The 14,578-nt window shown below is 41.9% G+C and overlaps 2 protein-coding genes across 4 annotated transcripts in view; one reads left to right on the plus strand and one right to left on the minus strand.

The window, feature by feature from the left end:
• LOC133528233 (uncharacterized) overlaps positions 1–14,578 on the minus strand; it is a 140,023-nt gene that overhangs the window by 22,434 nt on the left and 103,011 nt on the right. The window lies entirely within an intron of this gene.
• On the plus strand, positions 2,961–8,687 carry LOC133528508 (uncharacterized). Its single transcript, XM_061865896.1, has 2 exons — positions 2,961–6,607; positions 8,665–8,687. The coding sequence occupies exons 1-2, from the start codon at positions 3,130–3,132 to the stop codon at positions 8,685–8,687; spliced, it is 3,501 nt and encodes a 1,166-aa protein (XP_061721880.1). The 5' UTR covers positions 2,961–3,129.

The raw sequence follows: 14,578 nt of genomic DNA on the forward strand, positions 1-14,578 counted from the left end.
ATCGACCCATCACGCTGCTGCCTACTATCTCGAAAGTTTTCGAGAAGCTGCTTCTGCCTCACCTGACGCCCCACATTCAGCCACGCGACGAACAGTTCGGCTTCCGCCCGGAACACTCGACGACGCTCCAGCTTGCCCGCGTGCTGCACCTCGCTGCAGCAGCTTACAACAAGAGGGAGCACACGGTCGCTGTTCTTCTGGACATGGAGAAGGCGTTCGATCGCGTATGGCACCCCGGCCTCCTCTACAAGCTGTCCACGTCTACTACTCCGCGTCGAGTAGTCAAGACTGTGGCCACCTTCCTGGAAGACCGCCGCTTCCACGTGGCGGTAGAAGACGCCGTATCATCCGACCGCACCATCCTTGCCGGAGTGCCCCAAGGGAGCTGCCTCTCGCCCGTGTGTTATGGGCGCTACACCGATGACATCCCGGTCAGCGAGGGCGTTACGCTCGCGCTATATGCCGACGACGCTGCCTACATCACGTCATCCATCCGCCTATCACACGCAGCGCACAAAGCCCAGTGCGCCCTAGAGGCTCTCCCTCCATGGCTGAAGAAGTGGAGACTATCAGTCAACGTGTCGAAGACCCAGGCGATTGCTATATCCCGTAAGGTGCTGATGCCGCCGCGTCTCACACTCCTGGGGCAGGCCATCGAGTGGTCCCCGATGGTGAAATACCTGGGGGTGACCATAGACCGCCACCTCACCATGGCCCCTCACGTCAAGAACGTGATCGCCCAGACGCGTGCCGCTCGCATCTTACTTGCCCCGGTTCTGAAGTCCCGGCTATCGCTACGCGTGAAGCTAGGCGTGTACAAGACTTATGTCCGAACACGCCTAACATATGCAGCCCCCGCGTGGTACGCGCTAGTGGGAGAGTGCAACAGGAAGCGACTGGACGCTCAGCAGTCGCTCTCTCTACGCACCATCGTCGAAGCCCCTCGCTATGTGAGGAACGACGTTATAGCCCGGGACCTGAGAGCAGAACCGCTACGTGATTTCGTAGCTCGCCTGGCGGGTCGGATGTTCGAGCGCGCGGACCAGTCGCGCTGGAGCCACCTCCGTGGCATAGCGCCGTACCACGCGCGCCCGCCCGACCACAAGGGTCTGCCGCGCGAGCTCGCGCCTGCAACCCCTGCCACACCGGACTGACCACACCACAGACTGACACCACCCTGACACCGGTTGACGATCGCTGGCTGGGCCTCCCCCAACGGGGTCCCACCTGGCTGGCTTGATCTCGCCGGTGTGAGAAGACCCGGACACGACCACTGGGGCCTCACCCGAGGCCCCACCCCGACGACCCAGCCATATTCATGGCTGGCGGTTTGACACCGCTGCAGGGGGCCAACGCCCCGAACAGCATCCCCAATCCCCTGAGGGGGAATTGAGAAGACGTCCACTGCTGCTGATTGTCAAGCTTTTATAACAGTTGTACCTCTATTGAACTTATTACATTATTGTATAGTCAACAAGAGTGCTTTTCTTTTTGGGCCTTTTTACATGGTCCTTCGAACCGGATGAGTTCGGCTAGTGGATTCGGTAAACTTCGGGCCAACGGACGCCGGGCAAGGTAGTGGTTTGCTGCCAGCGGTGTTAAGGCGAGAAGAGCCTATGTTTCCCGGAGCAGCGTGTGACGTAAGCAAATGCATCGTGACGTCAGTGGTGAGAAGCAGCAGTATGACGTAAGCGGATTATGTGTGACGTAGTGAAGTGACAACCGTGAGTACATTAAATTATTAAGTAGTGCAACTGTCAAAAACTTAGTGAAATTTCAACAAGTTTGGACTTTGAATAAATTTCATCAAGTTTGGACATAGAAAAATTCGTAGCAAGTTTGGACATAGAATAGTTTCGAAGAAAGTGGAACGACGGGGAATCCACGCCCAATTTTGCCTAGATATTGCTAAGTTCCAAACACTTAGAAAATTTCACCATGGAGGCTCTTATAAAAGTGCAACAGGACTTGTATTTGAGAATAGATAAGGCTAACACTAACTTTAAAAAATCGCCTAAGGGTCTCCCCAAACTAGTCGACGCCGTTTCGGCAAATCGCGTACGGAAAAAGCTTTATGTCAGCGCAATAAGAGCGAATAATTCGTAAATCGGCTCGGCCCACGCGAAACGACGTCTTTCGACGGGAAAACGGCGTTTTGCCGTAAAGCTGTTCGCATTCGTACGACGCTGTTTGCAGCCTACCGCACACGTTCGCATTCATAAATCTCCTTATACAGCCGTACGGTGCCGGAAAGAGTTGAACGGCTCCGATCACGGCCGAGTACCTAGGATAAGGACCGGTCAGAGCTGGCGGAAGCCGATCAGCGTCTTCGACGGCCGAACATAGCTGACGACGGCCGAACAGAGCCGATGACGGCCATAATATTTGTAAAACATTTTTGGATTAAATTCACCTTCACTTAATCTATATTGCCACAAAGAATCAACCCACGGTCGCCTCCGCTTTTTCTGGTGTAGGTGCTTTTCTCTTCCAACAAGTAGGCTACGATAAAAATGCTGGTAAGCCTTTTTTTCCATGCCCGTCTACGTAAAATATCCATCCTCACAGGTTATTATATAATATGTAACAATTACCAAGGAAAATAATCTTACAGGTCTGTTCAATTTCAAACTCAGGTTGTTACTAACGACCAGTCTCCAAAAATGAGATTTACGATTGCCGATCACCCGCTGTCCTACATCTGTTCGTCGGACTCAACGGCTGTACGTGTGCTGTCTGACGTCTCGACGGCAGGACGGAGCACGGGAGAGCCGACCGTCGCTTTACAACTGTTGCGATAGCAAGTCGCAGGCGATCGGGCGTCTCTACGGCCGCAAGGAGGATGAGACTGCTAAACGCAGGTGTCCAACCGCGGAGACGGTCGATCGGCTAAATGCGAATAGTGTGGTGTAAAACACTCGGCGAAAACCGACTCCGCGTCGACTGGTTTGGGGAGACCCTAAGGAACGGCTTAACTCTGTAGATTATCTTAGCACAAGATTAGAAACCTTAGAATCTTTATGGGAAAAGTTTGTGTCAACTCATACTAAAATCATTCAAGAGTCTACTACACTTGAGTTCAGCGAGTATATTACTGAAGACATATATTCTAATGCGGAAGAGTTATTCATGGATTATAAGTCGGATCTTAAGATTGCCTTAAACAAACTAAATGTTTCGATTCCTGGAAAGAGCACTGAGTCTACCACAATTGAGAATAAGTCTGATGTTAATCAAGGCAAATCGGTGATGGTAAAGCTACCAAAGATTTCAATTCCTACGTTTTCAGGAAATTATTCTGAGTGGACTAGCTTCAGAGATCTATTCACGTCGCTCATCCATAAGAATAGAGATTTAGACGACGTCCAAAAATTGCACTACCTGAAAGGTTATTTAGTCGGTGAAGCTGAACAGCTTTTGCGTCACGTACAGATCACGCAGGATAATTACAGCGCATGTTGGGAGAAATTGGAAAAGCGCTATAATAATAAGAAGTATCTTTCTAACTGCATTCTCAAACGCTTCATGAGTCAGAAGAATATTACGACGGAGTCCGCGAATGCACTCAAAGAATTGCTGGACACTACAAATGAGTGTTTAAATGGATTGAACAACTTAGGCATCGACACAAATACATGGGACATAATTGTGATTCATATAATTTGTCTTAAATTAGACAACGAGTCTAGGAAACAGTGGGAACTTAAGGTTAGCGAGTCTTCTGAAGATTTGCCCACACTCAACCAACTTCGAGAATTTTTAGAAACCCGATTTAGGGCACTCGAATGTTTTGATGGGAAATCATCGAAGACTAGCTTTGTTTCAAAGAAACCCAATGCACAATGTAGTAGCAACTTTAAAGTGCATCATGTCACTGAAATTTCTTGTGGCTATTATTCAGAGAATCACAAATTGTGTAATTGTAAAGGTTTTGCAAAAATCGATGTTGATGCTCGACGTGATTTCATCCAGTCCGGTAATTTTTGCTTCAATTGCTTAGGTTCAGGTCACAACGTATATTCCTGTCGCCAATCTAGTAGATGCCGAATTTGCAAGCGCAAACATCATTCTTTACTGCACCCAAAAACTAGCACTCAAGCAACCGATTCTCAAGTCAAACCTACTCAATCGGTTGAAGGCAGTATTGTTGCACATGCAACAACAGCTCCATCATTATCGTGTGATGAGCCCAATAATGTAACAACTTGTTTTTCGACCAGTCGTGGGCAAGTTTTCTTGCCAACGGCTTTGGTTCAAGCTCAGTCGAAAACAGGTTCAGGTATAACCCTCAGATGTTTAATCGACCAATGCTCGGAAGCCTCTTTTATAACGGAGTCTGCAGCACAACTGCTGGGACTAAACAAGGTTTCCCACAAGAGCACAGTCACGGGTCTAGGCGGTGAAGAGAGTTCACCTGTGAACTCTAAGGCGGTGGTAAAGGTAAAAATTTCATCACTCCTAGAACCTGACTTTGAAGTGAACGTGCATGCTCATGTTTTGGGCAAGGTAACATCGAATCGGCCGAGAAAACGTATTGTCATTGATTCGTGGTCTGAACTGTCTAAATTAAATTTAGCAGATTCCACATTCAACATTCCCGGCAAAATCGACTTGCTCCTAGGAGGAGAGGTGTACGGTCAAATACTTTTAAACGAAATGATCAAAGCTCCACAGGGAGCACTCATCGCTCAGCGAACGTCTTTAGGCTGGATCGTTTCAGGGCCAACTCACTTAGGTGAGTCGGAAATTCGTAAAAGCGTTAGCGTTAACCACATTCATTTAGATGAAAATGAGTTACTCAAAAAAATTTGGGAGCTCGAGGCTGACCACAATACGACAGATCCCAAGCAACATTACACTGAAGACGAGAAGAAATGTGAAGAATTTTTTACTGGTACCACTGAACGTGATAGCACAGGTAGGTATATTGTGAAACTACCATTTCGTGATCAAGATCCCAGTTGCAAACACGGAAACTTTGTGCCTATTGCAACTAGGCGTCTCAACCAATTAGAAAAGAGGTTCGCAAAAGATTCTGAAATGAAGAAACGCTACTCAGATGTCATCAATGAATATCTTGAGCTAGAACACATGGAAGAAGTTCCCCCAGGACAGGAGAACAACCCAGATGCAGTTTACTTGCCACATCATGCTGTCATCCGAGATGACAGATCCACGTCAAAGCTTCGGGTAGTTTATGACGCGTCTTGTCCTGGCTCTAATGGCGTATCCTTAAATCAAGACCTATTAGTAGGTCCAACTCTGCAACCTGTTTTGCGTCATACCATCCTTCGTTGGCGTTGCCATCCTATATGTCTGGTAGCAGACATTGTTAAAATGTACAGGCAGGTAAAAGTGCACGAAGACGATGTAGATTTTCAACGCATCCTATGGCGTGAAAACTCGGGGGAGAAGATAAAGCACTTGAGACTGCTCCGAGTCACTTTTGGTACGGCATCAGCACCCCATCTCGCAGTGCGTGCTCTTCAGCAAGTAGCCCACGATGAAGGATCACAGTATCCAAATGCTGCTGATAGGGTCCTCAAGCATTTTTATGTAGATGATTTGTTAACAGGCTGTGAATCTGTAGAAGAGGGTAAAGTAGTGTACCAAGAGATGAATGAACTTTTGAAAAAAGGTGGATTCCAATTACAGAAATGGAGCAGTAATAATGAAGAATTAATGCGTTACATGAAAGAAACTGATGTCAAAGAGGAAGGAAGTCTCCAGTTGAAGATAGACGTTGTCATGAAAATTCTGGGACTGGTCTGGAATCGCAGAAATGACGAATTTGAATATTCGGTACAGCTTCCTCCACTCAAAGTTCCTGTAACAAAAAGAAGTGTCATATCTGACATATCAAGGCTGTTTGATCCACTTGGTTGGTTAGCTCCAGTGATCATAGTGGCTAAAATTTTCATCCAGAAATTGTGGCTTTCGGGAATCGAATGGGATGATGAAGTTCCACCACAATTACTGAAGAATTGGCTAAACTACAGAGAAAGTCTAAACCAACTTACCGAATTCAAGCTGCCTAGGTGGAACAACGCTAGATCCAATGTAACTGCGGAACTTCAGGGATTCTGCGACGCTTCTAATGAAGCGTTTGCTGCTGTTGTGTACTTGAGGACTGTAGATGAAGAAGGAAAGGTGCACGTGTCACTGATCACGTCCAAAACTAAAGTGGCTCCTATCAAACAAATTTCTATTCCACGTCTGGAATTGTGTGGGGCTGTGTTACTCACCAAATTGCTGGTTGAAGTAGCTGACGTTATGAGTATCAGCAAGGCAAACATTCATGCATGGACTGACTCCACAGTGGTCATTTCTTGGCTAAATAGTCGTCCAAATCGATGGAAAACTTTTGTCGCCAACCGTGTATCTGAAATAATAACATCAGTTGAGCCACACCAATGGTCCCATGTCTCTTCTAAAGATAATCCTGCAGACTGCGCGTCTAGAGGTACACAGCACCTGAGTAAAGAAGAACTCTGGATAGAAGGTCCGTCGTGGCTGAAAAATAAAGAAATTAGCTACAAAAAACCAAACATAAAGGACACGAAGTTAGAAGAAAAAAGCACTAAAGCATGCTTCGTGAATACTTGTGGTAATGATGTCACAGCAGATGCCGAAGAAACACTTATTTCAAGGTTTTCTAAATTGTGGAAACTGCTACGCGTTCTGGCTTTCTGTAAACGTTTCTTGAAATGTGTTAGAAAAGAAAAAGTAAGTTTATGGTTAACAAGCACTGAAATACAAGAGATTTTGAAAATGTGTATTAAGATTGTTCAAGCGAATCATTTCAAAGAAGAATTGAAAAATCTGAACGAAAATAAAACAATTAATAAGAAGAGTCAACTTACCTCACTAAACCCTATAATTGATGAAGATGGTATCCTGAGAGTTGGTGGAAGATTAGAGCATGCTGGAATCAGTGAACAAATGAAACACCCAGTTATAATTCCACATAAGTCGCACTTCACAACTTTGGTCTTAGACAACGCGCACGAAAAAACTCTGCATGGCAACCCACAACTGATGCTCAATTACTTAAGATCTAAATATTTTGTCATCGGAGCAACCAATTCCGTTAAGTTATTCGTTCGCAAATGTGTGACTTGCGCTCGCTATGCTGCTGCATCGCGACATCCACTGATGGGACAGCTGCCGTCAGTTCGAGGAACTGTCAATCGCCCCTTTTTTCAGAGTGGTGTGGACTATGCTGGTCCAATAAACATGCGCACCTCAAAGGGAAAAGGCCACCGCTCTTACAAAGGCTACATCTGCCTTTTCATTTGTATGGCTACAAGAGCAATACATCTTGAAGCAGTCAGTGACTTGACAGCTCAGGGATTTATTGCGGCCTTTAAACGCTTTACAGCACGCCGTGGTCATTGCGCTGATTTGTGGAGCGACAATGGAACAAACTTCGTAGGAGCTGCTCGTGAGCTGAAGCAGTTATACGCGGAAGAACGATCAAGCATAGCTGTGGAAATTGCCGACCAGCTTGCTACAAATTCCACTAATTGGCATTGGATTCCTCCACATTCTCCAAACTTTGGAGGCCTCTGGGAGGCGGGAGTCAAATCCACAAAACATCATCTTAGACGAGTGATTGGAAACTCCACCTTGACATTTGAGGAAATGGCAACAGTTTTAGCTCAAATCGAAGCTTGCCTTAACTCAAGGCCTATGTCAAGAATTAATAGTAGCAACATTGATGATCCTATACCACTCACTCCTGGGCATTTTCTGGTTGGAGAGCCCCTAGTACTTGTCCCGGACTCTAACTATGAGTGTACCAATGTAGGTAGTTTAAGAAGATGGCAGCTAACACAGAAAATGGTCCAAGATTTCTGGCGCCGATGGTCGCGTGAATATCTGACTCAGTTTTACCACCGTTATAAGTGGGCCCATCAAACTCCCGAGCCAGTGGTAGGTAGTGTGGTGTTAGCAAAGGAAGATAATTTGCCTCCAGCAAGATGGTTATATGGTGTAGTCACTGATAAACACCCAGGTCTGGATGGAATCACTAGAGTAGTTAGTTTACGTTGCAAAGGGAATATTATCAAACGACCTGTTGGCAAACTATGTTTTTTGCCAATAGAAACTTAGGTTGTTAGTTAAGTTTTTTTTTGTGTTTTGTTTCTTGCCAAATATAAGTTGAGGTATTTTTTTATTTGGTATCATTGGTTCAATTTATATGCAAACTTATTGCAGTGTAATAATTCTGAGTTTGTACTTATACATTTTGAATATCACATGTTACAATTTCTTTCCACTGTGCCATATATGTTACATGACATTTTTTTTGTTAGATTTAGTAGTAGTGGGCGGAAATAAGGACACTTGTGTTGTTATTGTCCTTGGTGGGCGGAATGTCCAACCTCTGTATGTATTTCCTAACTTTATTTGCAAGAAGTTAATTTTAGTTGTCAAATTGCCTGCTAGATGTCGCTATACCATGTGTTGAAAATCCTAGATCGCGGTGTTAAGATTTTTCCGAGAAACATGACGTCTGGCCGGTACTAAACATTGTCAAGCTTTTATAACAGTTGTACCTCTATTGAACTTATTACATTATTGTATAGTCAACAAGAGTGCTTTTCTTTTTGGGCCTTTTTACAATATGTCATGAAAATAATACCTGTTGGGGTCTTTCAGGAGGAGAATGGAAACTAGCGTAATTTAATTTAGGACATGGCTATTTTATTACCAGTCGGTACAAAAGCTTACGTGTAAGTGCTTAAAACTAAAAAATCCTATTATAATAAATTGTAGCGCACAGGAGTGCGGGCGGCTTTGCAGAGAGGTTTTTGTTAGGCGTTATGATCCTGCGTTCTCCAACAATACCTATGTATTACATAATGCAATATTAAACATATTGGTGTTCTTTCATGTGTCCATTTTATCAGCGCCCTTTAACCATATCAGTCTGTATATGACCATAAATAGCCCTAAAATCCGGGCGTTCCTCAATATCGTTTCTACGTGACACTTCCTACCCGCCGCACGAAGCCCTGTCCCAACCAGAGCTATTCATTGCGGTGCATCGCAACACGTTTCTTGTACAGTCACCATGAAAGACAAAATAATATACTCGCAAGGAACATTTTTGATGTATGATAAAATACATTAAATAATATATGGTAGTATGGAAAAGATCAGGCTGTTCGTTCGCATCTGTCATTCTGAAAATTATTACTTTTGAAATTCTGTTTGTCGTGTCTCGATAAATGATTCTCATTTTGGCTACCTACTTACCTAAGTCGCAGGATGGGATCATCGCTTTTGACGTTATTGGTTATTAGGATTCTTTTTGAAAGGTCGTCACAGAAAACTTTCTAATGTATCCTTTGGAGTGGTAGGTCGTCGACTCCTGACCGATTATGTCATTTAAATTTGATTAATTGAAATAAATAAAAAAATCCAACAACTCAAAAATGGCACATGCCACTTGAAGAGGTATAATACGTCGTCCTAATCAGGCAATTTTATCTAGTTAGACTTGGTAAGAATTTCTCTGCTATTTTAACCACATGATCAGCCTAACTTTTGGGGTCTTGCGGTTTTGCGGATGCTGCTAAATTATTTGATTGATAATACACTAGACGAAATTGTAAGGCAGATCCGTTGGATCCAGAACTTTATGAAAATGAGTTCCGATAGGATCCGAACTATAAATGCTCCATTCACTTATCGACACATTTTATTAGATTTTAGAGTATAAGTTGGAGAACTGCGTTCATCATAAGATTGATTAACTAACACACAAATTGGAATTTTACACGGCAAACACGCGCACTTGCTGACCGTACAAGCCATCAGTAAATTACGAAGCACACCGAGCGCAAATTAATCACTCACTGTACCAAATAGGGGCCAGCCTTGTGTCTGTTGTGATGCCATCCTACAGGTGTTGTTTGTGTAATGAGGATTGCAGTTGGAAGTTGGAACTTGGAACACATTAACTGCAATCCTTCCACGTGTCACTTAATTGTAGACCTTTTTAGGAACGCGTAGGATTGCTTGTTGTTTGTTTTATTTGAGCGAGAAGCTTGGTGTTTTGTGTGGGATTTTACAGATTGGAATTTTTCGGATGATATCATTTATCGTACTGCGTGTAGGTACTTCATAGGTAACGGTTGCAGGAAATTCAACGAAGAGTAGGTATATTGTTCATTGGGAGTTTTTTTTTGTAAAATAAACAATTTTTCTGAAAACAATGAGAAACTGTAAAATGAGACCCAAAAGTGGGGGAATGGCGAAGAAGCAACCGCTTGACAAGTTGCTTCCCCTTCTATTTTTTTACAATCTTTTATTTAACTTGCCATGTTAGTATGTATGTTATTTCGTTAATGTCTGTCAAATTTTGGAAGCTTAATTTGACCCACTTCCCGATTTCCGATTAAGTTGAAATTATGCATACATATGTAATGAGTGTAAATCAGATGACAATGCAATATTATGATGACATGGAGCTGATCTCACGATGTATATAGGAGGTGGCCGTGGGAACTTTGTGATAAAACAACGCAAACTAATTTGTGTTTGGGGTAGTTAGAATTGTCTCGATTATATATATGAATAAAGTACTGCAGGGGTAAAAGCTTGTACCTAAAACGTATTCTTACCTAGATTACCTACATAAGCTCTAAGCATGCCTAGTTTCATGCTTTCTTCCGAATGGCACTATACTTTTGAAAGTAGGGAAAGGAGCCCGGACCAGCTGAAAGTAGTTTTTTTCTAATCGCGTGAAATGGCCAGGAACTGTCACTGAGAGGCGGATTAGATATAACATTATTCCGCCAATCTGTCAGTTTTCCCTAATCGCATACTCGATGAAACTTTTACAGTTACCTGTTGGCTGTCTGTGCGGTCTGTGCGTGTATAAAAAATACGTAGATAGTAAACACGCAAATGAACTCACGCGCCACTGAAGATACGATTAGAATGTAATGAACGCCTCGAGGACGTTTAAATTAGGAATTCCATTTGCATCAGACCGTTAAAAACTACACGTAATCTTTGTTATCATTCTTCATTATTTAAACCATTAATTAACCAAGCAGAGCTGATTAGAGAGCTACATTCTGTCTGTGTAAGAATGTAAAAAGCTGATGTGAAGTACACCATTTCACATCAGCTTTTTACATTCTCCTAGGGGTTTTCAAGAGTTTTTTTCAGTATGGGATTATTCTATATAGGTGTGTATCACCCAGCTCCATTCAGGAAGATGATGTGTACATGCATTTTGTAGCACGCTTTAAAAATATGGCGATACACATTCTGCAAAGTCACTCCTGGATCCATATGAAGAAATGGAATACCCTGACAAAAGCCCGGACATCACCCTTAAATCCTGACAATTCCTAGACGTTCCTTTAATACCATGTGATGTAGCTACAGATAGCCTTCCCTTTTCTGTGCCCAGCACTACATTTTTAGCTTGCTTCTAGTAGTTAGGAGAGGTTTCTAAAAAATCCTGACACTCGCCAAGTCCCTTGCAATCCTGACAAGGGACCAAAAATCCTGAGATGTCAGGGAAAATCCTGACATACGGTAACCCAGCTCCTGGAGTGGCAAGCGTCCATTTGCTCCACGGGCTATGTTAATCATCATCATCATCATCACTTGGCATCGACTGTATACTTATTTACCATCGACGTAATAAAAAAACCTACCTGTTACCTTACGTAAGCATAAACAATAGTCGACCAGTCGAACTGAATGACAGAGCAAATTGACATATTATGTTTGGGTTAATGTTCAACCTAAAAGGTAGTCCTTGCTATTCGTAATGGTCTCTCGTTGTTCAGAAGATGTATTAGTATAATTACTTTAATTGTACCTAATAGGTTCTGCTTTTTATACCAACAAGTTATTAATTCAATAAATGCATACGTAACTGTTAACAGTGGGTGATCAACGTAGCTAAAAACCTGCCTATTACTTATAATATGTGTACTTATCTATTTTATAGAGATATAAGAGCTTGTGTAATAATGTCCTATAATATTTATTATTATTATTAAAAAGCTTATTAGTATTCTTTTGTCTTAGCTTAACTTTAGTTAAATGGACAATTGTAGTACGTTAAACATTTAATACTTTCGAATTTTAAACTGTTTGAACGCATAGGTACGAATTAATACTTATGTTACGATACGGGTCTCGATTTAATTTATTTACATTAATCATAAGGTCATTAATATGACACATTAATATGTGAAGAAAATGTGAAGGGTCCTTTATGTTTTGACCCAGGATTCACGGGTCATGTCCGCGGACCAGAAAGAAGTTGTCCAATAAAGGTGTTATTGTTCTTAGAAGTTGTTAAACACTTATATCAACTATTCTGAATGCATAGCGTCGGGAAAGCCCGCCGCAAGTGGCGCGAGGACACGCGTGTACGTTTGGCGCGATGACCAACCACTCAATCATACGTGATCGTAATATCAGCCGTGACTGATGGATGATTTCCCTGTGTGTATAGGCTGTCAAGGAAATATGAGGATATTATTAAGCACCTAAGGTTGGTGTCTTTATACTCGAGTAATAAACTGGCATTTTTGGTAAGTATATAAAAGTCCATTTCCATAGTTCGTAAGTGTATTATCAATTTGTCAGAGAAAAGAAACAAGAGGTATTACAGTGAATTTGTGATTTATCTATAATCAATAATATATAAATAAAGATTATAGGACATTATTACATATATTGACTAAGTCCCACGGTAAGCTCAATAAGGCTTGTGTTGCGGGTACCTACTTAGACAACGGTATATATAATACATACATATTTATAAATACTTAAATACATAGAAAACATCCATGACTTAGGAACAAATATCCATGCTAATCACACGAAGAAATACCCTTACCAGGATTTGAACCCGGGACTATCGACTTCATAGGCAGGGTCACTACCCTCTAACATGAACGAAATAAATGTGACTAATCTATAGGTAGTATCGCTTACCTACTACTTATATGCTTTTATAATTAAATCAAAGAGGAGCTTTGGTTCTCTCCAATGAAATAAAGGACTGTATGAAAAACTAATACAGTCAGAATAAAACGAAAACCATCTTGAAAAAAGATAATCGATTATCTTTCTCCGACCAGACGTGACAGCCAAAAATCAATGAAAATCCTGACATTGAACCGAAGATGACGTAACTCGAAAGCACTTTCACCGCGGCCGTTGACCCGACGTGACGTGACGAACGTTGTCTATTGTAGTGTTGTCACGACTAGTTTGTTTTTGAGCGTCTATTCAATGCGCATTCTATGATTTGTTGATAATTGAAACGTCAATTTGATAAATGCCTTCATCAACACTGTTAGGTGACAATGTGTACAGTTTATTGCAGAGATCCACCACTGGTAAAGCCCGACCAGAAATATATGATCATTGTCAAGAGGGCGCTGTTATTCTCATGTATAGGGTGACAGTTCAGTTTAGTATTAAAAATTTAGTTCCAATGAAATTCCGCAATATGGCGCGTGATGATATATTGCTGGTCAGACTTTAATTAAGAGAGGGCTAGCGGGAAATTGTAGTTTTTATATTGAATTTTTACACGTTTTAATCAAAGGCACATGTCATGTAAAAAATCACAGAAACGATACTTGCAAGGGTAGACTTCACCTTAAAAGTTTATAATTTTCTTGATAGAAAAAAAACACGAAAACATGTTTTAGACATATTATTACTGACAAATTTATTTTTAGTTGTATATCAAATTTTAGTTGTATGTTATACGCTTGTAAGAGCGTTTTCACATTGCCCCGGATCATCTGATGTCGGATAGAAGCAAAATGTAAGACATATATGTTTTTATGCATAAAGATATTTTTTTTTATAAATAATTAATACTAAAAATGATAGACACCGCAAAAAGGTGAACTTGATGCCATATGGCACTCTCCTACAGCTGTTTTACTTATACCTGCCTAGGCGCCTTCCGATATCCGATATCGGAAAGGCGCTTCCCATTATTTCAGCCATGTCGGAGTCTCCGTTACCTGTCTTACCGATAATATTTGTATGTGTGCGTATGTGTAGGCGTGGTGTAGGCATAATGTTTGTTGTCGTGTGCGTGATAAAGCTAAATCTTTAGCTAAAGTCAGCGCCCCGTGGCCTGACTACACGGATTTAGGATCCTAGAAATCCGATATCGGATCGGACAATGTGAAAACGCTCTAAAGATAAAGTAAGAAAATAAGGATTTTAAAGTCCGGTATGGTGAAACAGTTTCCTTTTATTTCTCTAGAAACTTAAGTACATAGTTACTATGTTTCTATCCAGTACCTAGTTATTTTCATTGTTGTTCATCGTGTCTGTTACTAGATTAAGCATGATTGCAGACACTCCACTATAATGGGAATATCGTTAAGAATACCTACTCAGTACGCTATGATTATCACGCCCACATAACACAGCTTTACATTACACACCACTTTGTTATTTGTGACTCATTCCTTTCTCCATTCAATTTCATTTACACATCATAACTCGTATCACATCATCGTTTTCATTGAATTATGAACTCTACGTATATATTTTAAAGCTC

This window comes from Cydia pomonella, chromosome 19 (genome assembly GCF_033807575.1).
Source record: "Cydia pomonella isolate Wapato2018A chromosome 19, ilCydPomo1, whole genome shotgun sequence".
Lineage (NCBI taxonomy): Eukaryota > Metazoa > Arthropoda > Insecta > Lepidoptera > Tortricidae > Cydia > Cydia pomonella.